We start from the raw sequence: 26,866 nt of genomic DNA on the forward strand, positions 1-26,866 counted from the left end.
TATATTGCTTATTTATTTTGTTTTACCTTTCAGAGAAGCCATTCATTTCTTTTCTTAGTAATTTCTAGATGGCATTTGTACAAGTGCTTATTATGGTTAAAGGCTCTTAGATAAACTCCTCTGATAGTATAGCCTACTCCCTAAATGTGTACACTCCCATTCTATTTGTCACACTTTATTCCAGAGGCCAGATACTGCTTTCTTTTTTTGGTACTGGTACTCCAAAAAGGCAATACAGTCCCATCTAATCTCCAGCTTTGACCTACAGCTATTCTCCTGATTGGATCCATCTATTCCTTAGCCATCGTTCTGGAGTAAATTGGGCAGTTTTAGCGCAAAAAGTTATCTGCTGGCCCTTTTCCTGTCTGTATACTGAAAAAACTGCATGTGACCCTACTCTCCCCCAACAATTTGCTCTGGGTAGATGTGCCAGTTCCAGGAAAATCAAACACCCCTGGATCTTGTAATATTAATGAGAGGATGGGGAGATTGGAATCCAAGTTTGTTCCACTTGTCACATTTTTGACTCTCTATTCTATTCCCAACCAGAAGCTGCAGGGCAATCGTCTCCTCAGGCTTAAGCCTTCTTCTGTTTGGAGACAGCTGTGTGGTTTACCTGTGTGTTCTAGTCAAGGCTACATGGCAGTCATACGACTTCAAAGTCTAAATTTACTTTAATTATCTTTGGATGTCTCTTCCCTTGTCTCCAGCAGGCACAGTGCCTACCAGAGTACATAAAGAGGAACAAATGAATGAACAACTAAATGATGTCCCAAGGCAGGGTATGGAAGGAACAAACAGAGACAAAACTAAGCAGGAAAAACCTGTCACAAATACACACACCACAAAGGCTTGGCAGCATCTGCCATTAGACTGTAAGAGTCACAGTATTTTCTCCCAATACGGAAAGTTACCAGGCCATCCCAGAGCCACCACGAAGACCACAAAGTGCTGGGATGTGTAAATTGTCACGTTTCTGATGCTAAATGCCAGGGTCAGGGAACTCAGGGGTTGCATGCTACGCTGTCATCAGAGGCTACATCTTTTATGAGGTAACACATCTCATCTTTTCTTATCGCACTTTATTATTTTTTAAAGTGCTAACACATTAATTTTACTGCCAAAGAATTGTGTTTCTTGTTGTTATTTTTAAGTTCTTTCATTCATCTGTGTCAGCAGCTGCAGCTGAAACTCCAAGACGCCTGGTTCCAGGAAGAATTCCCAGGATACAAAATGAGGAAGGTACACTTGTGGTGTCAGGAAAAACTTGTTTAGTTAGAGTCTTATATTGGTGCCCTGCTGCCCTTTTTAAACAAATGTATTGGATTTTTGCACTTTATTGCTGCTTCATAGCCCAATGTCTAAAATAGACTCTAATTTTGTGTGTGAGAGAGTTTACTTAACAACCGATCCCATATTGCCTTTAACAGGGAAGGTTGTTAACCGGGATTATTGTACACAGATAAAACATCACATATGAAGCATTCACAGCTCCCAAGATTTTAACATCTTTTTTTCCCTCTGCTTCCAGCAGTTTCTTGAATCATGAACTGGGCTGTGAGCACATAGTGGTGAATAGAATTCAGCATGCTTTCTGTAAGTTGCATGCATTTCTGAAACGTGCCGCTCTGATTGAACAAGACCTTCCCGGGGAAATGACTGGCATAGAGTTTCCCCCATGGAACTATGGCTTGTTGAATATCTCATTTAATTGTATTGCCAAGTTCACCAATTGAAGTTGCCAGCTGTTGCCCTTTCGTCCAGCTGATTTTGAGTCTTCCCCTATTTATCATAATTGTATGATTAACAGAGACAGTGGCTTTTATCAGAAACATCCGGCAGTGGCAGAGCTAGAAATAGTCAGTTGGGTCTTCAGAAATAGTAGCCAGGTTCAGGGAGGAGGAATGCTACAATGTCAGCATCCCAAACATGGGAAGATTTCCTCTCTATGACCCATGCCTAGGAAAGGGTCTGTGTGCAGCCTAAAAAGACCCTAGAAACCTTAAGAGAGAAAGATTCTTCAGAGGTTATAACTAATACTGCCTGTTGACTCCAGAAGATTAGATAAAAGTGTGATGTACAAATGTATTGTGGAGTTCTTCTCAGCTCTTCTTCCCCTAAGTCTTCGTTCAATGTTCCCAAACCTGTCTCCTGGCCCTTTCAGCTACCGCTGTGTTCTATTCCAAGGGTCTTGATCTCACTCACTTCTGACACCTTGCTTTTGTTCAGATTTTAAATGAGGTACTTCCCGCTGCTAAAAGAATCCAGTTCTATAGTTTACGACAATCAAAAAATTTCTCCATACTGAGAGCTTCCAGGTCTAAGGTCCTTTCTCTCTAAGTGTCTGTTTTGTCTTTAGTAATCTAGATTCAAACTACCATCCCTTCACCATTTTTCATAAAGAATTTACTCACCCCCATAATCTTGATGATGATGTGGAGCTCCAAGGAAAAAGGCTCCATCTTAGCAGACATGGCTTTCCACCAACTCCCTGGCTCCTCTCTTCATTCCGCATTTCTTAGAACAACAAATTCTTCCCCCTTACTCATGGAGAGTATTTCTACCTTCTGTAACTTCCTTTGGAGTTATACCACTTACACCAAACAGGTTGGTTAAATCATGTAAAATAATTTTGTTCCAGGCAAATACAGAGCTTTTCCTAAGGAATTATAGTAAACCACTTAAAAACAATTCCTTATACTTGTAAAGGCATATCTCTCCATGCCCAATCTCTATTTCCTCTCCTCCAAATTTGACTCGACTGAAACATTTTTTATTTTTTGAGACTAGGTGGGCTAGACATGATCATAAGGCAACAAAAGTAACACCTTTCTACCTCTTTACCTTTATGGATGAAGTGTTAGGAAATAGGCATAGTCAATTCAAACAACAAAGAATTGAGAAAAAAACACTTTACCAAGTGTATTGATTGAATTAATATTACCTGGTTACCGCTAATACTTGTAGGTTGGTGATAATCCAAAATAATCTCTCTGGAACACAATGCATTTGTTACGTAATTGTCCCAATTCCAGAAGAGATGGCTTAATTTCCACTGTGGCTGTATTGAGTATTCAAAATCATGACATGCTAGAGTGGAAAATGATTGATCTTAATTAGGATTGAGCTTAAAATCATCTAGTCAAACACTCTCATTTTACAGATGAAGAAACTGAAACTAGGAGATATTGTCTTGCCCCAGGACACACAGCCAGTCCCCGGCAGTGTCACGGCCTAGTGTCCTAATTCTCAGGCCAGTTCTTCTATTCTTTGCTGCTGTTCCTTGTCCAGAAACAATGATGTTGGGCAGTGATGACTCACTATATTTCTCCAAATGGATATGGGTATTTCTCCAAATGAAATAGAGTACAATTCATACATGCTTTAAAATAGTATTAGATTAACATAGGGTGTATTAATATGTGGAAGACAATTAATATATGGTTTACAATTAATATATGGTGTGTAATATGTGGGGGTAATACTGAAGACCCAGTTTCTCCCAAGCCAATAGCTAAATAGTACCCAGGAGGACGACATGGAACGTCTATCTCTGGAAAACCTGGTTGAAAGGACACTACCTCAACCTTCATCTTGGGTTTAGAATTGTACAAACTGGTGTCTCGTTCTTGATATTCAGACACTTACTTATGTGATCTTGGGCAAATCACTTCTATACTCAGCCTGACTTTCCTCATCTGCCAAACAAGGATAATAGTACTCATCTCCCAAGCTTTGGTTCTGCTATAAAAAATCATATATATGAAAGACCCATTCCTTGAGCGGGGTATGCACTCAAAGGTTCTTAGTTTTCCTCCTTCCCTCTCATTTGTCATTGCAATTTTATTCGAATGATTAATCTAATATTAGCTTATCTATTTCCTAGATATTTTTTTCATAATAAAACTGTTTTTACTTTTGCTCCATTCTGGAGACAGTGGTAATACTTGAATACTATCTTGGAAACATAGTAATTCTTTTTTCTTTCTTTTTTTTTAGAAAATACTCATTTGTGATAGAACCGCCACATTGTCTTGAAGAATAAGGAAAGTCGGAGGATGAATGACTATTTTCCAGAAGACAGGTAAAGCATATTTGGTAGATTAATTCTCAATTCACCTTCTCAGAGGAAAAGGACAAAACCCTCATTTACCAAGATTCTAAGGAGATTTTCAGGCAAGTCCCAGCCAGCCTCACATCTGCCTTGGCTTTCAAGCCTTCATTCCCCAGAGCTTGGTTTTCTTGACCAGGTCCCAAACCTTTTATTGAGCTGCAGGAAGACTCAAGGAAACAATCAGCTCCTTGCTCTGACGCTCACGTGTCTGGTGGCACTCAGGAGAGGGATGGCATATGTGCTTATCAAGGAATCAATCTTTCTGCCTATCATCCTCTTTTTCTTCAGAAGAAAGGGAGGGAGCGCAATTACCTCATCCAGAACAATTACCTCACTTTAAACCATTTATTCTCCAGAGAAAGGTGTTTGGGAGCAGGTAGCACTTTGCAAGAAAGATGGATTTTTTTAAAAGTACTTGTATCAGTATTGAGTGTGGGCAGTGGGGAACTGTTGGGAAGGTTGTCTTTCTTTCAAACCAAGACTTCATTTTCTGTTGGGGTCAACCAGGCAAAAGGGGACATGTATTCTGACCAGCTGTGTTCTGGCACCATTTTGGGGGCTCGATATCGTGAGAGGGAATGTGGTGCTCTGACTATGGAGTCCTGGACTAGGGGCCAACTCCCCAGGTGTGTTCTTTGCTGTGAAGCTGTGTGGCCTAAGCCAATCTCTCTTAAATTACTCCTTCCGCAGAGGGAAGAATGAGAGGCAGCCATGAGGTACTTTCAAGAGCAGTTAAATGAAGATTTGACAGTCTATTCAAAACAAACCACACTTTTAAGAAAAATCTTCTTTCCTTCTTCTTATAAAAGCCCAGCACGACTCTCCTTTCCCTGATAATTTAGAAGAAAGGCAATTCCCAGGGCCCAGACTAAAACAAATAAACAAAAACAGGAACCATCAGAAATTAGGGAGCTTTCTGAAAGGTTGGAGGATTCCAGGGTGATTAGGACCACAGACAAGGGCATTGGGAGGATGGGGGGGAATAAAAATCTATCACATATCCCTTAATGCACCCATGATTGTAATTTCCCCACCTCTTTATTTATATGCGTGTATATTTATCATAGTTGCGATAACGATTTATTCTAGTGTTATTTTTCCCCACTTGGCATTTAAGTCTTTTTTTCTTCCTTTGAATTTTTCCGGAGTGATGTCTGATCTGATGTTAAAAACATGGAAGCAGGAGAGGCAGGGCTGTGACAGGGCTCAAAGTTGAACAAAACAGAGCTTCCGTGGAAGCAGCAGATTCTGAGTTAGTAAAGGAGATGCCCATATGTTTCTGCGCTCGGGTCGCCTCCAAGAGGCCCTCCGGCTTTGCTCCCATCGTGAGGCGTGTGCTTGTCTCCGCGAGCCCGACTCCGACCCGCATCCTTTCTCCCCGCGCCAGGGCTATTTGCCGACGGTGGAGGAACCTGGGGGCAGGCGCAGCCGCCGCGGGGCTCACCTGCGCCTCCCCGGCTCCCGCCCGGCGCGGCCGGCCGCCGCTGCCGCCCCGCCCGCCGCCCCGCCCCGGCCCGGCTCATTGGCTGCCGCTCGGAGGGGAGGAGAAGGGGCGGCCGCGGGGGTCTCATTAGCGATGCGGGCTCGCTCCGGCGCTCCCTAGTCCGGAGCCCGGCAGCGGCGGGAGCGCTGCGAGCGGCGCGGCGGGGACGGCGGGCGACTCGGGCGGCGACCGTGGCGGCAGCGGTCGCCCCGCCGTGGGAGGCTATGGGGGCGCGCGCTTCCTCTGGGTGCCCAGCCAGCGGCCCGGAGCGCCCTGACCGGTTGCTGTAGGGAGCGGCCGCGGAGCAGTCACTCGCTAAAGCCCCCCCGGGAGCCACTCGTCTCGGCCCCTGGCTCGCCGTGCCTCTCCCGGACTCCCGGGGCGTGGAAGAGGAACCGTATTCCCGAGCGGGGCGCGGAGCATGGGGAGAGCGGCTGCCGCAGGAGGAGGCGCTGGAGCGGCGCGCCGGTGGCTCCCTTGGCTGGGGCTCTGCTTCTGGGCGGCGGGGGCTGCGGCTGCCCGAGGTAAGCGCCGGGCAGAGCGGGCGGCGGGGCTGGGGCGAGGGCGAAGGCGCGCGGGCTAGGCTGAGCGGGACCCGCGCCTATGGCGTTGCCTGCCCAAGTTGCGCCCTGCACCTCTCCGCGCGCCCAGCCCGACGGGATGGCACTGGGGCGGCGGACCTCCGAGGGGAGCAGTGCCTCCTACCCCAAGTTTGCGATCAGCCGCAATCCTACAGGTTGCTGTGACCTGGACCCCCTACCCTTTCTTTGCTCTCCTCGCTTGTTCCATTTTCGAAGCCCTTCCCAATTGCTGCAGACTGAAGTACCCACCTCTTCACTCCAATCTCGCTCTCTCCTGTTCTCTCCACTTCCTTCCAAGGAGATATCGTTCATGGGGGGGTGGGGGCGCCCAGAGTGGTGTCCGAGAGTTCCTGGGGAGAGGGGCCGGGTGATGCCAGTCTCTGTAGGGTGGGTTTCAATAGAGAGGGCTCCTTTTCCCTTCAGGGAGCAAAGCCCGAGCTGAAGTCCGCTAAGCTTGACACCCTTCGGGCGACACTAGCCCGAGGTCCTAGCCAGCACCGGGCTTTCTTTCGAGGAGGCCGCGTGTGTGCGGGAGCTCGGGAGAGCTGTGTGCACCATCTGCGTGTAACCGTGCCTGCAGTGCCGAGCCCGGATGAGCGGTTGGCCCGAGGCCGCTCACCCGGCGCCTCTTCTCCTTACCGCGTGCCTGCTCCAGCTAGCGAGCTAGCGAGCGCGGGGCCCCACTGAGCAGCGGGGAAACCGCTGCTTCTTTCTGACTTTGAAAGGTAAAACCATTTTCCTGAATCCTCTGGACTCCAGCAGAGTGAAATTTTGCAACTGGTTTCAGCTCCACCTTGAGCGAGGACCAGGAGCATCAACTTCAAGATAAATCCCGCGGACTTAGGTTCTGAAGATGATCAGAGTCAATTTCAGATATAGCTTGAGTAGGGTGGCTTTACCTTTGAAATAATCCGGAAGGTTCTCCTTCCCGCCCCTCTCTACCTTTCTCTTTCCCTGTGTGTCATCCATTAGGCTTAGAATGTGTAATTGCATTAAAGGATTTACCTAACGCTTTCTGGGGAGCGGTGGAACTGAGCTGACCACCTCACCCTCTGCTCCGCTATCCTGAACATCATCTGAGTAGCCGCGAGACAGGAAAGGGTGGAAGGGGTTGAGCACGATCGCAAAAGAGCCAATATAATCTCATTTTTATAAAAGCTAGCGGTGTGTTAAAAGCAGTGGTGCTGCCTGGAATGAAGAATTAAAAGAAAAAAAAAAAAAGAAAGAAAAAGGTGGATAGAGGCTTTCCATTTAATGATCCTGTTCAGTGACTGTTTGCATTTCATTTCCTGAAAACTTTTTTTTTTTTTTTAATGGAGCAGGCTTTTTAAAAAGCAGAGAAGGTTTAAAAATGAGCCTCGGTGGTTGCACACCCTGGGTTATGGTGAAGCAGAGTTCTTTCCCTTGCTGGAAGAAGACAAGCTTCAGCCATTTAATTGACTACGGAGAATGCCTCCTTGCAAAGTCGGCTCTGAGTTGTTTTTAATACACTACGGGGAAAAGTGGGCCTTTTCTTTTCTAAATATTGATCTGAATGTCTGCATTCCCACTTGCTGTTCAGTGCGGAATACCTAACAGTGACTGACTCCATGTACTGGCCCCTTGGGATTTGGTACTGGTGGAGCTGTCTTGAAGCCAGCTCAAAACAAGAGGTGGGGACATGCCAAAAGCCTCTTGGATGGAGTTTTGCTGGCTGTGAAAGTAAGGCTAGCACCTCTTGTCTGCAAGCTGTTCTTTAAAGGTCTCCTGGAAAACATACTGTACACTCTGCAGGCTTATTTACAACAAATGTCTTGCACAGATCATAGTAATGTTCAAGACACATGGAGTGGAGCAGTAAATCTGACTAATATTTCTCTTGTCATATTTTACTTTCTGGGGCATGGAGCCCATTACCCTTAGCATCTGTCAGAGCTTTCTGAAGAAATGAGCAGTAAGCAGGCAATGAAACCTGTGAAGACACATGCACCTGCCTTTGGACAGCTGGGCACAATTGGAGTTTTTGGAGCAAAGGGTGTGTTTCAGTGTTACTTAAGTTCTCCCAGCCCAGGAAGGGACCCATTCATTATGGGCAAGAGGAGGTGTGCTCTGTGGCATGCTTTCAGCAGTCTCATCAGACTTTATAGGGTTGGCCCTAGATTATTCTTATTTATCCAGGTAAATAGTTTTGTTGTGCAAGCCTTTTTGTCTTGATTTGGACCAAGATATTCTGCTTTCCCTAAACAACAGGATATACAGAATTATGCCATTTGCTTTGATGATACAAGAATATTTAACAATTCAATAGCATTTTCTTCATGATCGTTTATCCTTTATTTGTTTCCAAGGTGGTTGCACCAACTCCTTTTTATTTTCTTTCCCTCCATACTTAATGTAAACCCTCTGAAAATCAGAGGGAGATTTCAGATAATTGGCTTTGAATATCCTCAGAGAGGAAGATACTTGGGGCAGGGGACGGCCTGCAGAAACTAGTCGTGGCCCAAGGAGCAATGTTGCGGTTCCTTGCTCTGTAAGCAAGACTTACTTCTTCAGATTTATGTTCCTGGCTGGTGGCATACTGTAAGGATGGCACTTTCGTGCATGATTACTGTATATTTTAACACTTTCCAACTTAAAAGAAGGTGGCTTAAGAGTTCTTTGTGACCTGCCAAGTGTTAATTGAATCCACATCTTGTTGTCATACTGTTTTGTTTTCGTTCTTTGAAAAAAAGGAGTACTGCTGTTGCTCTGGTGGTGATTCCTGTATTAGATACTGTACATAAGACATCCTAGTCGAAAGGCAGGGAGGAAGGTAATTGTAGATAGGCTGAGCTTTCCCACAATTCCTTGCTTTAAAACATTTCCTCAACAATGAACTCGTCCTCACAGTAGCTACAGTAATGCATTAAGGGCAAGAGAAGTACACAGTTATTGTATAGGCATAATAGGGTCATATGGTTTATGCCTTCTAAATCTGTTTACCTAGTTCATACAGTTTTAAATCTATAGCCACTTCTTCCTTAACAAATGTTATGAGCACCCCCCTTCCTCATTCTATTCTTTTTCCTCAAAAATCTGTCCCTTCATAGGGCTATGAGAAAAGAGCATTTTCTCCTAATTTCCTGCCGGGTTTGGCTTTTTCTGACTCTTGGGTTGTGCTTTTAGCGTGAGCAGTCCAGTGGCACCTTCTTTTCCTACCCAACCAAGTGTTCTGCTCAAGAGATCTCTTAAGTATCTCAGTTGTTAAGACGAGGTGAATTGTTCTGACCTGGCCCTGTGATGGCAGCACGTCACCCTTTTTAATGGTCTTACTATGAAAAATAGTAATGCCTCCCTTCCATCCTTCTTCACTCTTTGAATGACCCCTCTGGGGATTTGTGGTTCTTTACCTGGTCCCCTCTAGGCCGGGGAAACCTGTGGAGCCCCCGGATTCCTCCGTGAGCTCTCTTAGAACTGGGTGACTGGATCTGTCAGGTAGTTCCAGACCCTGCTGTCTTACTAGTTAGGGAGGCACTTCTCTGTCTATTCCTCAAAGACTTGTAAGCTTGATTTTATTGTCCTCCTAGCAAATATAATGTCCAACTTAAAATATTGCCAGCTTTAGATGTTTATCAAGGAATTAGTTGTTCAGGAGATAGTAAATATTTGATACCATCCACTTATGCGTTTTCTTCTTCTTTTTCTAATACACAGGGTAGAGACCCAGACCACATGTATTAAAATCTAATCCCAAAGGTAGGTGTACAAAGAAAGATATATACCATAACATCCTCTTAAGGAAGGTGGCGGTGGTGATACGGGGTGTCCTCTTAGTGGACAGGCACGCGTGTTCACAGAGAGCCCAGATGGGCCCTCCTTCTTAATTACACCTTTGTCATTAATCCTGATTGTCCCATACTCCGGGCAGTGCCACTTGACCAGCTATGTCATTGTCTTCTCTTCTGTCCTCCTTATTTTGATGCCTTCGTGGACTAACAGCATGACTGAATAACCACTGGGAACTTTCCCCTGTCATTCTCAGCTGCACAGTCTAGGTAAAGAATCAGCTCACTCCCTCATTTGCTAGACAGCCAGTGTTGGCATGAGAACTACCATCGTGTTGCTACCACTCTTTATATTATGCCTATTCCTTAAGAGAACGCATTTTTGCGGCCTTGTGTGAGTATAAGATGATAGTAGTAATTATTGTGTTTAGTGTACGTGGTTGATTATTCTAAATGCTTTACATGCATTAACTCATTTAATCCTTAAAATAACTCCATGAGGTAAATAATGTTATTATTCTCATTTTTAAGATGGGAAAAAAAGGGCATAGAGAGGTTAAATAACTTGCTCAAGGCCATAGAGATAGTTTGTGGAGGAGCCTGGATTTGAACCTATGGAGTCTGACTCCAGAGCCTACGACAAGAACAGTTTTCTAAACTCTGCTGAAAATGAAATGACCCTTATATTTTGGTGACAAAAGTGCTAAAATGATATCTCTATAACTGTGCGAGTTGTAGAGGAATTTAGAGTAGCTTAAATAAATCTATAAATATATTCAGATAAATCTCAGAGATTTATGTTGTCTGAAAACAACCACCCTCTCACCATTCAGCTTAATATACTTTGGGATTGGATTCACACTTAAAATTCTGAACGCCAGTTTCTAATATGATAGCTTGCTTTTTTTTTCAATTTTGAATTTCAACAGAAAATATTACTCTGATTGAATACTCCATCCATGGAAAGGCAGATCGCAAGAGACTATTTGTTGCACATCTTGTATTTTTAGCCTTGTTTGCCAGGGAAATGTGGAGTGTGAGATTTGAGAATAGATTGTTAACACCAGAGGCTGCTGTTTCTGCTGTTTTGGGTACTCCTGCTGCTGCTCTTGCGAGGCAGATGGCTAGATTCATTTATAGAAAATAGATATTCGTTCTATTTTGCATTTCCACTTCGAAAAGAACTTTTAATTGTTTGTACCACATTGCATTGTAGGGCCTTATTGTGCGCACACACATGCTGTGCGTAGATAATTTTCAGAATTAGGCGGATGTTAATGTATTCAGCTTGGACTACCTTAGAAATCCACTGTGAACTCTGTTGTGCTTTTGGAGTATTTCTTTCTTTTTGGGTTTTTGTGTGCAGTGCGGTGTGTACCACGTATTTTGTCCTCAATACCTGCCCCCCCCGCCCCGACTTAACTGAACTAGAACCCAGGGACAGTAATATTAGGGTTTTGTTTACCGGGCTTAAGTAGAAACAATAAATGTGTATTATATTTCTCAGATTACATCAGACCACTATGGACATAAAATATTTCCTAATATTGTTTCCAAGAGAACAAGAGTAAGGCGAGGCTTGTGTTCTTCCTATATGACCAGCTCTTTCTGACAGTTTCCTTCATGAATAAGGAAACTGGAAAGCCAAAAGCTGTCTTCCAAGTGAGGTCAATGTCCACTTCACTAATGCAGATATTGACTTTCTGCACCCAAATTTTGGTTCATAAAGTGCAAAAGAGCCTTCCTCCTCAGAAAGAGAGAGACCTTGGCACATGTACCCCTCCACTCCATCCTGGCATTATGAGGATGGCAGGAATCATGTGGGAAAATATCAGCCTAACAATGTGGAACGTGGAGAAGAATGAACTTTACAGATGCATTGTTGTTACCTAAATTGAATGCTGTCATTTCTCAATCAGGTAAGTGCAAGGGAAAACGACATTGCAAACATTCCAGAAGGTAGGTGATTGGCAGGCAGGCCTAGGAAGCAGGAAATATAAGAGACCAAAGTGAAGAAATTGTCCTGACTACTTCAAGGACCCAACCAACACTGAGATAACTATGTTTAATGTCATTCATAGATTTTGGTAACTTACAATAAAGGCAAATGTATGTACTAAATATTAAATGAGAAGATTTGCCTCTAAATAAATTTTGTGGCATGTTGCTTAGAATCGTTTGCAAGTGATTGATGGCCTCTGCTAGCAACAGTATTTATTTAGTAGTTCTCATCTTTATTTGAATTTAATTTAATAAAAATCTACTGGGGGGGAACCAAATGATCATGGGTTATGGAAGCTAAGCTGCTAATATTTGAAACTCACAAATCAGTGCTTTTCAAATGTTAATGTGCATTTTAATCACTGCAGATCTTGTTAAAATGCGCATTCTAATTTAGTAAATCTAGGGAGGGGCCTGAGATTCTGCATTTATGACAAGTTTCCAGGTGGCACCATCCATGGACCACAATTGAGTAGCAGGGCCACAGATGATAGTACTTTAAGTTTTTGATTTTCAATATTGTTTTTCACTTGGAAGCCAGTATGTGGTGGAATTCAATGTAAGACTATTTTTAAAAATGCCAAAAGAAGACTAGGCAAACACACTGTCAGTTTTAACTCAGACAAACATCCAGTCTCTCATAAAACTAATAGACATTCAGGGAGCACCATTCTGATGTAATATGATGTCTCACTTCCAGCATTTGTGAAGATAGATGCAATATTTTAAGTCTTATATTTTATTTTGATGTAATTGAAGACTTGTGTCTGTACCTAATTCATTTTTTGTAATAAAGAGGACACTGAGTCCCCTTGAAGGTGAACAGTTTGCCCAAAGTCAGATTTTTGTTAAATAAGAGGCCTTTCTACCCCTCTACAGTGCTCCTTCATTTTGTTGTATCTCTTGGCTGGAGCTACACTTAAAAATGACGGAGAGTTCAGGATAATGAGAGAACGAAGCTATAGTTAAGTAAGAGATAGAACAAAACCAGCTGGTTAAAGAAAACAGAGCCATGTTCGTGTGGGGCACTGACGTTCCCCAAGCAGCTGGATCCTTGTTGTCACCACACGGTGTGGGAGCTGGTGTTTGGGTCTGTCTGTCTTTGCTGCAAAATAGTTATCTCCACTTGGCAGGGCCAATTGTGCTTACTGCTGCTTACCCAGCACCTGGCAGAGCCTGTCCAGTAGTACATGCTAACTAATATTTTTACTTGTACCTTTTTATGTTGTCATAAATAATATTGAGGCTAAAATTACTAAAATTTACTCAATCTTGTGATAAAACACTCAGGAACGTTTAGTTGCCAGAGAAGGAATTAAATAACTGTAAGAGAGTTTTGTGTTTTTTCCCTCAACAGATTCTAAAGCCTACATTCCTAGACAGAATATTCTAGAAAGATGATTAAGTATAAGATGTGAGACTATCATGGATAGCTGTTTTGAATAGTAATTCATTTGTATGGAACTTGACACTTTTAAGGTACGTTCACAATTCTGATCGCTTTGTATTTTCACATCCACCCTGGTACTGAACAGATGATGAAATTAAGGTTTTTTAGAGATTTTTCAACAAAGCCCAGATGGGTAGCAATAAATAGTACTAAGACTAGACGCTGAGTCTCCAAATGGTTTCCAGGCCTTTTTGACTTCTTTACCATGTAGTTCTACTGTATTACCAAATAGATTAATTACACTTAAGTTGGACGATACAATATTCTGTACACATTACATTTGACACAGGGCTGTGGATGCACAAGCATGTGGCAGAGAAGGAGAAATAAATGAATAAACGTTTTGAATGATACCTGTGTTGCCTTCTTGGTCTATATGATGTTATGTTTCTCATGGTTATGAACAGAAATGGGCCCGCCAGGGAAAAGAGGCAGTAGGAAATGTGTCAGGACTGATGAGAGGAAAGTAAAATTGTGACTATATTAAAAATGGCACATCCTGTAGTATGGAATAAGTGGTATGTAAAATATTCTGAGGAACTTGCTAAGTTATAATTTCTTAAAAATTCAAAGGAATTAAAGAGTTCGTTAAAGTAAGTAAAATCACAAATTAGTTCTTCTGCGGTTTTATTTTTAATGATGCCATTACAGACACCAAACACTTTTTAGAAATATGGTACTAGCTCCTCAGTCTGCTTAGCTTTCTAAATACCTTGTCTTTATTATTCATTTTGAGTGCATGTGCTTCATTTTTTTCTTTCTGTGTACGGTTCTAAAACAAGATTCAAGTCTTTTAATTTGTATTTGAAAGTAGTGTAGTGGCACAATGCAGTTGGACTTCCAATAACAATTTTCATCAATGTGTCTTTAAGAATTATCTAGCCTATTTTTAAAAAGAGATAGAGAAAAAGTACAGACCACAAAATAAAATTCTTTCCAGGGAAATGTAAGTTTGTTATAAGCCTTTTGAAAGGAACTGGGAAAAGTTGGACTATCCTGCATCTAAATAGACAAGGCTTGTATCTCCCTCAGTCTTGGGACGAGAAGCTACAGTGATTACCAGCGTTGCATCAGGAAATTTCCAAAGTTGTTTCCCTTAAGCAAAAGTAATGAGGAGGTTCACAGGTTTTGTCAGTGTGAGGTGTGTGGGTGGGATGTAAGTGTTTGGGGGTTTGCTTTAAAGAAATAAAGTTGGATAAAAGATTTGTCATTCAAGTTTTTTTAACCTTGGAGCAAAAAAAAAAAAAAAAAAAAAAAAAGACCCAAAAAACCATTTCTCAAGTTTAGCAGACAGCTTGAGATGCGTATCAACTTGTGGGATAGGACTGTGAAAAGACAGCTCTACTATAACATATAATGCAGCAGAGAATACCATCACTTGTACAGCCAATTATTAATAATTGTCAAGGTGATAAGTGCCCTAATGCATGGATATCTGTGTGCATGTATTATATATTAGTAGAATGTCATATATCATCATTATAGCAAACTTTTATCATTAAAGTTCTATGCTATTAATTTAAATGGCATTAATATCATTCAAATTGAGATGCAGACAATTTAGACTTGAAAGTAAGCTTCTTAATTCTGATACTCCCATTTCTCTCTCTCTCCATGGTATCTCCCATCTAGCCTCCAATTGTCAGTCTCCTCTTGCCCCCTCTCTTCCTCAAGTCACAGCTCCCTTCTCATTTAAGCAAGACGGTGGGCTGGAAAGTTCAAGACCATGTGTCCTTAAACATGTCACTTTTTTCTCTTGTTCTTTTTATTTCTAAAATGAGAAGAAATAACTTGTCTTCTAAGCTCTTTCCTGCTTTAACATTCTATGATGTGCTCCATTGTTCTCAGTACCATTTATTCACAGTATTTTTATCATTTCAGGAAGCATTTCTTGGCATTTTAAATATGTATCAAAACCTTCAATTAAAAATGCTCTGAAAGTAGGATTTTCAGGACAAGTTAGTGGGTCTTCGGGAATTATGCTAGTAAGGAATTTAATTTTATGTATCGGTTCCTCTTAAATCAATGGTTATAGACTAATGCATATATGTGCAACTCGAGAAACAGAAATGGGTTCAGTGGAAAAAGGCTGAAGGGGTTAGGCACCCCTCCACTACAGCTCATTGTTGCTCAGGTGGATCACGGGCCCACAGTTGCTAGATTGACTTTTTAACACAAACCAGATTTACGAAATTTCATGTTAAGTTTCCAGATTTGAAGTCTTCTCAAATTATTTTAATAAAACACCTCTGACTCACAAGGTACAACACTCAGCCTTCCAGTTTGTCTTAAATCCATGAATTTCTTACATTTTGTTAAGAGATTTGAAGGATCAGGGAGCCAGTTGATCCTCATTTTCAGTAATTGTTTGAACTATGCATATAAAGCTTTTTCTAGCTTTGTGGATGAGCATTGTCTAAAAGCAGAAAACAAAAAGCAGTTAAGTGGCTTTTTATGTAACATTTGATAAACATTAACTTGATCACCGAGTTTCTATATACTTCCGTTTCTCATTTGTAAAGAAAATTTATAAAATTATATCATTGAAAAGGACCTAAAATTTCTAGGCCAATGCCCAAATCTTTACATGAACAACCAAGGTCTAGAGAAGCCAAGTAGCTTACTTGGCTTTTGGAGGTCATTTATCTCAGTGCTCGCCCATGAATCCAGATCTTCATTTTCCAAATATTCTTGCCTTTTCCTTTTCAGAACTGTAATAACAAAACTAATCAATAGAGACACAAAGGAATTCAAAAGAATGATACCAGAAGACTGAAGACTATTGATCATTTTACCTTTCCGTGAAAGGATGTTTTCCTTTATTTAAAATGTTTATACTTTTCTAAATACCTTTGAAATAGGATAGATTTTCTTCTTTGGCTCTGTTCTTTGTGTGTGTGTGTGTGTGTGTGTGTGTGAGGAAGATTAGCCCTGAGCTAACATCTGTTGCCAATCGTCCTCTTTTTGCTGAGGAAGATTGGCCCTGGGCTAACATCCGTGCCCATCTTCCTCCACTTTATATGGGAAGCTGCCACAGCATGGCTTGACAAGCAGTGCCTTGGTCTGCGCCTTGGATCCGAACCTGTGAACTTTGGGCTGCCAAAGCCGAGTGTGTGTGCTTAACTGCTGTGCCACTGGGCCGGCCCCTTCTTTGACTCTGTTCTTAATTATAGAATTTTGGAGCTATGATTTGAGGGGCTCAAGTTGGTTTCATGTAGGAGAGCTAATTAATATTGTCAAAGAGGTTTGCATTATAGATTTGTTTTGTGTTTGGGTGAAATTTAGGGTGAACCTTAAGCTTTTGTTCTAATTACTTAACTTCTACATCCTTGGTAATAAATTTGCTCAGTATGAATCCACTAGTAGATCCTAAAGACTTTCTAAATGTAATTATTTAAAGAAAATCTATATGTAGGAAAGAATATATTCACTTCATTTCCGTTAATACTATGTTGTGTTAGTACCATGAGTTAGAATAGGGAATCTTCTGCTTTAGCCAAAACACATAATTTTAGAATGGTACTTGCCATCCGGTGATTAATTCTTATCTGGATAAGTAAATCACTTCCAATTTCCATTTTTCCCTGTTTAAATCTGAATTTTCACGTGTGGTGAGAAGGTAACACTTTCTAGTTTGAATGGTTTCCTGGGCCTGCTATGAGGTGGTGTTATTCAAATGGATACAGTGATTGGACACTCAGAGGACACTAGGTGGAGCAGACTTGAAATGTGCACAAGCATTGGACTTGTGTTTCTTCTAAGAAAGCTTTTGATGTTGGCAACAATGTGTCAATGAGACCCTCAAAAGACCATAAATCTGCATCTAAAGTGACTGGTTGTAATTTTAAAAGCATCAGTTGCTTCTTCCCATGCACTCCCTATAGTTCTTTATTTTAAAGTGAATTCTGCATCTCTGATGGCCATGACGACTTGCAAAAATTAATCCTTGTAGCTGGAGCTTATGAACTCTGGTGATGCTATCATGATTATTATTCACGTTGAAGCCACCTTGCTCGGAAGGGGTTAGACACGTAGGATGTTGAAAACTTCTGATTCTTGGAGATTAGGTGTCAAAATATTCAGGGTTTGGTTATTTTTAGCAATTATCAGTGAAAGATCTTGCTGTGGTAATGGTGGTCAGGTTTTAAATATACAGATCCTTGGTCATCACCCAAAGCCATTTTTTCAAACTTACAGAACGGCAAACATCTGTAGTATTGTCATCCAGGGTTAGGTGAGAAAATCTTGGACAGGTGCTGTGAATGTGTGTGGGCATTAGCTTTTTTTTTTTTGAAGCTTAAAATTGATGTTTATATATGTTTAAACAGTTTTATTAAAGACAGTGGATTGAAAGATGAGCATCAAATGTTTAATGTAACCCTTGTTTATAGAAATACATATGTGTGTAATTTAAATTATGAAGAGAAACAGTCTAATTCCAATGTTCTCTACTAGCTGAGGGATGACAGGGCCTCCATTTCAGAGCAATTAAATCAGAATCTCAGGCTAGGATCCACCAGTATTTTTTTTTTTTAAACTCCTCGGAGGATTCTCAGTTTGGGAACCCACGATGGAGAGCCACTGACTTAATGGGTGCATTGATTGTGAATAAATGTAGAAACTGATCTTTTTTGAGATTTAGAGGAGATACTTGGGAGTCCCTCTCATAGCAAAAGAGTCGGGGATGAAAGTGACCGCTCCTGATTCGCCTCCCGCTCCGCATGAGGCCGTTTCTTTCCACACTGGATCTCAAGTGACTTGCATGAGTGAATTTGGATGCTGGCACGAAACATTTCAGCCTTTGGGAGCTAGACTCTTCCTGCTGGGATGGAAGAACTGAAGTATTAATAAAAGGGATGGATTATATGAGAGATTATGTAATGAGGAGGAGACTTTGAGGAACACAGAGTTGGAGGTTGTAACATATGTTTCCCTTCTGGACAAAAGCACAGGGCCCACAAACTGGAGATTCCTATTTTCCTTCAATCCTCATCTCATGTCTCCTAGGCCCAGGAGGTAAATGCTAAGTGATCAATCATATTTATGAGTGGATTAATATCTTCATACTGGTCTTGGTGACTGAAGGGTATAGGCAGTATAGTTCTTCTTGCAGAGCAGGGCAAGGTCCCAGTCAGCACCACTGTTGTTGACTAAAAGAGCTAGGCAGGGACAGCTGGCACCCCTTTACCATTTTAGGAAATGGGGCATAGTAATTCTTCCTAGAGCAAGCTTTTCTATTATTATTACCCCGTTCACAACTACTGCCAGTCGTTCCTTATTTGCCTGAGAAATAAAACGTTTTGTGGTGTAGTAATTGTCGCATATAAATAAATATAGTTTGAAAAAAATCAAATTAAAATGGATATCTGTAAACTTAACACCATACTTAAGAAGCAGAACACTATCAACAGGTCACTCACCTGTGTTTCTCTTTAACTCATCCTTCTGGTTCTCCTTTAGAGGTAAATCATGCTTGAATTCCATGCTTATCATTCCCTTGTTTTAAAAAATAAATTAAATAAATGTGTATGTACTCCTAAACATACTTTACTATTGCTTCTTTTTGATATATATTTAAATTATGTTATAATCTCCATATTCTTCAGCAATTTTTTTTCCACACCCAGTGCTATTTTTCATCTATGTTATTGCATGTACTACTGTTGATTCATTTCCCTCAAGTACAATATTTGATGCTGTGATTAAACCATAGATGATTTATTTATTTTGCTGCCAGTCAAATTTGGATTGTTTTCAGGTTTTTTTTTTTTTACTATAAAATGTGCTACGAGGAACATTCATGTACATGTCTAATGGTATCCATTTTCAAATGTTTCTCATATATCTGAGGGTAGATTACTAGGAACTAAAACCTGATAGTGACAAATAATTTTCAGCAATATATGAGTTCTCATCACTTCACATCAGCCAATATTTATTTCCACTTCTAGAGATTTCTTCTAATTTAGTGGGTATAATGTGATTATCTCTGCATAGACTTAATTTCCATATCTCTGATTACTAATGAAGTTAAACATTTTTTTCATATATTTCGTTGCCATTTATATTTCTTCTTGACTAGGTGAGTCAAACACCTACTCAAGTCTTTTGCTCATTTTTTGTACTTTTTGTCTTATTGAAGTACAGAAGTTTTAAATGTATGTATTTTTTAATATTCCTTAATGTGTTATGTGTGAGTGTAATTTCTTCTCTCAGTTTTTTTTTTTTTTTTTTGATGTAGTGGAATTTTTTGTGTTATCTTCTCATGAACTAAAATTTTTAATTTTAATGTAATCAATGTTATCAATCATTTTGAGCTTAGCTCTTTTGTACTGTGCTTAAGAAATTCTTCCTAAATCTCATTAAAGATATTATCCTATATTTTATTCTAAAATTTTACATTTTGGTCTTTCATATTTATGCCTTTAATCCACCTAGCATAGATTTCTTTTTCTGTGTAGAATTTGAGTTAGGGATTTAATTTCATTCTTTCATATGAATAACCAATTGTCCCAGAACTGTTTATTGAGGAGTCCCCCTCCTTTCTCTAATGATCTGCAGTGTCATCTTTGTAATGTATGAAACTTTCATTTATTCATGGGAATTTTTTAATCTGGCATTAAATGTTCTTCAAAAACAGTTCCAACAAACCTGTCTGGCTTTATTCCTACTGCCCTTTATGTACCTTATACTCAACTGGACTCCATGATGTGCTTCAAAACTACCCCATAATTTCCTTTGTCTTGTGCATTTTGTACTTTTCTTATGCCTCTCACATGCTACCTTGTATGTTGTTTTAGGTATATTTATTTCTCTTTTACTCTCTATTATATGTAAACTTTTGGAAACAGTCACAGTGTTTTCTTCATCTTTGATACCCTTGAACAGAATATAGTGTCTTTTACTTAATAGATATTTGATAAATCATTGAACTAATTTGTGTTTGGAATTGAAGGAATCTTAGAAATTGTCTAACCAATCTCATTATATTTGCCCACTCATGAACATTGAGAGTCATAGAGTTTAAATGCAATGCCCAGGTCATACAGCTTGGTGGATCCTGACTCCCTTTTTTCGTAAGCTTATTCCAGAATACCTTTCATTATCAATTCCATGTGCAAAGGACTGAACTATCAGACACTGTCCAGAAGTATGAACTAATATGAAGATAACTGGAAAATAAGTGAAGAGATGCATATGAGGCAGGTCCAAGACCCTTTGACTAGTTGAGTCCATTACCAACAATGTTCATGTCACACCTAGACACAGGGCATTTCCCAAGCACACTATGCTGACTCACATCTCTGTGCCTTTGTTCATGCCCTTTGTTAAACACAACTGTTTTTATGGACCACTGTCCATGAATCTTCTTCTCTCCTGAGATTAACTTCTTCTTGTTGAGCACTGTATCTCCATACTTTGACGTCACTTCTGTTATTGTACCAATCAGACCATATTTTAGTTCTTTTTCATAAGTTTCTCTCACTCTTACTGCCTGAGTTCAGAGACAACTTCCAATTCTACTGTGTCTCCTCAACACCTAGCACAGGGCTATGTTTGCTATGAGGTAGGTTTCCAAGATGTTCTAAATGCAAAAACCAAACAGGCAAAAAACCAAAACCTTCTCATGAGCTTATAAATATGTTTTGTCATTCCACCATTTAGGTGTATAATTTGGTGAAATCATTGTGCCACCCCCACCTAATAAAATACAAAAACTATGGGAATGATAACACATTTCCACAATATTAGCTGTTATCACAGTAGTTTAAATTAGCTAAAGAACTGGGTACAAGTATTCAAATGTGCCATGTTAGGGAAATTTTGCTAGGAAAAAATCATGCTAGGTTTCTGATTGAATGAGGCTGTATAATTGGGAATTTGTATGAGAAGAGAACTTAAGGGTCCTAGGTATTTGAGTGGAGGGTCTAAGAAACGACAATTATAAGAAAAGAACTAGAGATAAGACGGCAGCTAAATAAACCTTTGGCGCAGTTGATGGCCCTGGAAAATACATCCTGAGATGACTACAGTTTGGAGTGAGCATTCTGAAAGAGTAGTAAGTATGGGGGCTCTTTGATGGAAGTCATGAAGGTGGACTCTCAATATGTACTTTACCTGACTGTTTACTGCTGGGGGCTTCCAGGCAGGAGAACACTGGGAAGCTGAGTCAGTGAGCCAGCAGGGCTGACAGCAGGATTTTGAGGAGCTAGTACTCTCTTCTCCACCCTGTAAGTCAAGTGTAGGCTAACTGGTTAGATTAACACAACTAAGGTGCCCAGGGGAGCTTTATTTGTATCTACTCCAAATAGCTTTTTTAGGTGAAAGTATTTTTTTTTCTGAATTATAAAAATATTACTTGCTCATTGTAAGAAGTTTGAAAATATGAAAAGGATTAAAGAGAACAGAAATCTCCAACAGATAACCCAAAAATAACCACCTCAGGGGAGTTCTCAGGCAGAAGCCATATTCCTCATGGTGCCGCTGTGAGTCTGCAGATCTCTGCTGGTCCCTCCTACTCTCCTACCTTTTGGAAAGTTGAACAACCAATTACACAAGTATTAAACCAAATACGTTAGTTCTGCTGTCTCTATCTTTTCAGAATGTTCACTTCTTGGTAGCAGATTCTGAGTATCTCTGTTTCGTATCTTCAATGCTTTGGATACTGTGAAAATATCACATATTTGTTATTTTTCAACAACTGGCCAGAGCTAGTGGACACACCCTTTGTAGTGCCCCAGGGCCACTGGCAGCAAGCTCTTCAGAAAAGTTGTATCATAGTGCTTTGTGGTGGTTAAGCTAACTCAATAAGACACAACAATCATTTTTCCTCTCCCAGTATGAGGAAGGTAGTGATAGGATTACTGCTTTGAAATTTATAACAAGTTTTTCCTTTTTTGTTGTTGTTGTTTTTAACCCTCCCAAGACAGCTTTGAAAGATGGTTTTCCTTTCCTGGTATGTTATCATATACTGGTTTTATCTCAGCATCAGAATGAATCAGACCTTGACTAATAGGAGCTCTTCTGACTACTGTAGACTTAGATAAATAGGGATACATCTGTTTAGAATATTTATTGTTCTCATGTGTATGGAAGCTGTCTCAGTTGTGGTGAAGCCTCCTCTCTAGATAGCCAGAAGCAATGACATCATTACATTTACTCAAATTATATTCTGCATTTTTCTTTTCTTGGCGTGGAATAGAAACAAACAATTATATGGAATTTTCATAGGCAAAATTAATTAAGATTAGAGCAATTAGTCTTTGCCAAGTCCCCTTCCCGCCGCCTTCTTAAACTGATTTATTAATAAAATGCATCTGAAGTAATTAAGATGTAGAAAATAAAAATGTGAAGCCCATATGTTTTCCAGCCCTGGACTCCAGAGTGCTCTATATATAACTCTAGGTGCTGTAACTACTCCCCATCACACTGGTAGTTCATTTTTACCTTTTCCAAGTGAACACTTTAGGCAGACTGATTTACCTTTTTTCCTCCTTTCTGAAATAGAGAAATGCTCTTTAGCACTTTTACCCTTTGAAAATATAAAATCACTCAAGGGCTTTCATATTTTCAAAGGGCAGAAGCAACTTGAGTGAGAGAGAAGAGTGTAAAAAGCTGACTGATCTTTTTTTTTAAAGTGCTATAATGAAAACATGTATAAGACATATCCTCCGGGCCCGTGTGTGTGTGGACTCTGGGAAGGAGGTGGATGAGGTAAGGAGGGTGAGGAGCCAGAGATAGATGTATATTCGGAAGTGAGACAGCTTCCTCTGTCGCTGGGATTTTATTTTCTTTTTCCTTTTTTAACTTACTGGAGAAGAAACAATCCTTATCCTTTTTCCCCAGAGCCCATGCTAGGATACAAATAAATGGTGTCTCTCAAGATTTTAATTGAGAAGATGACCGCTTCCTTCTTTGGCATTGATTTGCCAAATCTCTGACCCTTGAGAATGAAATCATAACCATCAAAAACTTGGCAGTGTTGTTCCTGAGTGAGTCTTGCCTTCAGAATGACAGGTATGGTTATGTCTCCTCGAAAATGCAGAGAGAACAGTTCACCTGTCAGGTGGGAAACAAACAACTGAGCTAGCAACCAGGCCCATTATCTTAGCCTTGCACCACACCTGCACACAGCAGACGGCTCTAGAGCGGTCCATCACTGGAAAGGGCCATATTTTACCCAATGAGGTGCTTACTACGAGCAGCTATAGAAATGATCTACTAACTCCGGATTCGTTGGCAGCACTAGATGAGGGCATTCTGTGCTAGATGGGCTGTTAGCCTCCTCCCCTAAGCACATACAGCAAAGTATTATCTGCAGGTAGGATTTTACTTATTTATGTTTTTATTAAATATAAACGTGAACAATGGCATATGGAGTTTGTAGCTGTTGTGATTCTTAAATGCCATTTGCCAGAAATGGTGTCTTATTTGGGATACCCTGGAGCTTACGGCATTAATCAGCAGGCTGAGGAATTGCCCCAGACCCTTCCAAGAAGACACCTAGGACACTACTGGTTGTTTCCAAAATGAGTGGGGTTGGGATTTGCTAGAGTCTAGAGCCAATAAAGAACATACTTTGTCATTTCAGTGACTCAGTGGTATCATGACTCTCTCTCTCTTTTTCTTTTTCTAAGGCAGCCTGCGCTGCTGGGGTAGGAGACAGGGAGGATCTTCTGAGTGGTAGAATTACACAATTCCTTGAGTTTACTGCAGAGAAGCAATTAATTGTGAAACTGTGTAAGAGTTTATGATGCTGTTCAGATGGACTTGCCCATCAAAGGGCCACTTAAAATTCATGCACAGTAGCGACTGTGAAGGAATACCTATGACTCATAAATAAAGCAAACCTATCTTAATTTATTGCTAGTACCTTCTATACCCATTGAGCTATTCAGAACCCTGCACAATTGATGTTTCTTTCCTCCAGTTACTTCAGTAAAAAAATGAACTCTATTTTATGCCACACAAGCATACTAATAAACCAGTGTTTTGCTGCTTATAAAGGCAAACTGTCACCTGTTAAAATATGTAACTGTCATAGAGAGATAAAAAAGGATCATTTAATAATGATGAACAATGTGCATGTGGCATAAATAGAATCCGAAAGGTAAACAACAGTTTATTATGCTAGAGCCAGCCAGAGCTATTCCTCAATGGAGGACTCGCAGTTCTCATCTTTATGCTCTTACTTTTAAGGGAAATACAACCTGGCTTAACAACGATTGGGGTGTGTGTGTGTATGTTTAATGGAGGTTCATTACGGTTAAGAATATGGACTGTTGCTCTTATTATGGAGGTAAGAATGATTTTCAGACATATTTTCTTAACCGATGAACAATCTTAAGTGCTCTATGTTATTGTTTTTTAGGGCTTGATAATGGGGAACGTTTAGAAGTTTCATTGTGCTGGTAGGCTTGGGAAAGAGGTTGTTTTTAATTAAGCTCTTCAGCTGCTTTGTTTTAGTGTTGCAAGCCAAATATATCTCAAGCAAGAATATGTCTGATGCTGCTAAATAAAGCTAGCAAAAAAAAAAAAAAATGGGTTTATTGTCGCTGCCTGGGTGTTTTGATCTCTTGTTATTGACCTGTACAAATGACACCTCCAAGGTACAGCGTAGAAGACTCTCCAGATGTCCTTCCTGATGTAAGGGGTGATTGTAGGTGGTGGGACAAGGTTAAATTTGCATACCTGCACACTAAGTTTTAACAGTCATTGGGGGGTTCTTGGGTTTTGATGCAACTAATGAGAGATTAAAATGAAACTTTTTTATTGATAAATACTATAGTTATAGTATATTAAACTTTAGGGAATTCAAAGCCAGAACAGTGATCACAATAAGAGCTTCTTCTCCTCTAGAGTCATCTCTTCCCTCTGTTTTCAGTTAGCGTGTGTTTACATTGACTAATGTCTTGAAAATGACAGTTATGGCTGGCTGAATAAATATTGAATGTTTTAAAGATTGTGTAAATATTTGCCCAGTAGACAACCCTGGCTTGATAAATATTTGGCCTTTTACATTAGATTCAGTTTGAAATGATTTAAAAGCTTACTAACTATTGAACACAGACATGCCAGCTTAAAAAAAAAAAAAAAAAAAAGCCTTTCCAAGCATAGTTAAATTTAAAGCATTGTATTCAGTAGGAAACAGATTTTTACCCAAATCGGAGGAGCTAAGGTTGTACTGAAATAATTAAGAAGAGCTTCATTGGAAGCTCCCAGAGTGAGCTAGTTTCTAAGACTGGGAATTACAACTTCTTGCATCCCAGCTCCACACCAAAATGTCCCCCTCACAGGGAGGTTTCTTGATCTGGAAATTTCATTTCTTAGCAAAATGCTTAAAATAATTGTGGTGTTTGCCAAAGTGATTTATAGACATAGTAAAACAATGGCTTCATAAATTCAAGATGGAATCCTGTAATATTAGGTACTAGAGCAAGATTTGGCTACCTTCCCATATCCTATAGTCCAATTAATCTTCAGTACCAGAAATCTATTTCTAAAACTCTCATTTTTATTATTCTCTCCAAAATCCCCCCCAGCGGTTCTCTGTTGCCTTTAAGATAAAGTACAGACTCCTTGATAATGTAATTTGGCCTCAATCTACTCTTCCGGTTTCATCCCTCACCACAACCCACCCTGTACTTTACACTCCAACTACAAAAACATATCATGAAAAAGAAAAAACAACCCCACTCCCCCAAAAAATGTATCATGAACTTTTCACCACTCTGCACCTTTGCATATGTACTTTTTTCTAAGACACAAATTTGCCTGACCTCTCTATCAGGCTGATGGACTCCTACTTAGTCTTCTAAGCCCATTTCAAAGGTGAGCACCACTAGAAATTCTTCTAATAATTCCACCGAGTAGGATTAATCACTTCTCTCTGAAACTAGTACTTACAATGTGGCATTTATTGCACTAAATTGCAATGAATAGATTGCCTGTTTCTGTAAGTCTGTACTAAACTTTAAGGGATTGTGTTTTATCATCTGTGTGTAGCATATCATCAATACTTAATGAATTATTTATTTTTCATTACTGATGGAATTTTTCATTCAACCTAGTGATGATGAAGCCCCACATCTGTGTCTTTATATCCAAACATTAAGACTTTAGGCTTTAAAAGAGCATTTGAATATTAAACTTTGATAATGGGAGAGTAGCTGTAAGAACAAAAACAGAACAAGGGAACTGACCTTAGCAGTAAGAATTAAGTAGCTGATTTTTTCAGTTCTTCACATTCTCCTAGATGACCCTCATCTGACCACTGACTTGCCTTGTGGCTGTCAGTTAGTTTCCTCACCTGTAACTTTCTCATTTGACAAATGAAAGTAAAGAATATCCTTTCCTACTGTACTGGATGCAAACTCCAGTGGTATAAAATTGCTACAAATTTATCTGAAAATAATGTTCACATGTATTTTTTTTTTGCTATAATTAATATCAGTGTTTATTTTAATACATTTCCCAGAAAAAAATCACTTTTTT

The 26,866-nt window shown here is 40.1% G+C and overlaps 1 protein-coding gene across 5 annotated transcripts in view; it reads left to right on the forward strand.

Moving 5' to 3' along the window:
- Window positions 1–5,740: 5,740 nt before the first annotated feature.
- UNC5D (unc-5 netrin receptor D) overlaps window positions 5,741–26,866 on the forward strand; it is a 517,112-nt gene continuing 495,986 nt past the window's right edge. For 3 of the 5 annotated variants that reach the window (XM_087418499.1, XM_087418500.1, XM_087418501.1), the window contains exon 1: window positions 5,741–6,121. In XM_087418499.1, coding sequence (XP_087274625.1) covers window positions 6,019–6,121 — 103 coding nt within the window. In that variant the 5' untranslated portion in view covers window positions 5,741–6,018. The remainder of the gene's footprint in view (window positions 6,122–26,866) is intronic. The other 2 variants (XM_087418497.1, XM_087418498.1) reach the window with 1 other exon arrangement.

The sequence above is a fragment of the Ceratotherium simum genome, chromosome 28 (genome assembly GCF_057802395.1).
Source record: "Ceratotherium simum simum isolate JZ-2026a chromosome 28, ASM5780239v1, whole genome shotgun sequence".
Classification (NCBI taxonomy): domain Eukaryota; kingdom Metazoa; phylum Chordata; class Mammalia; order Perissodactyla; family Rhinocerotidae; genus Ceratotherium; species Ceratotherium simum.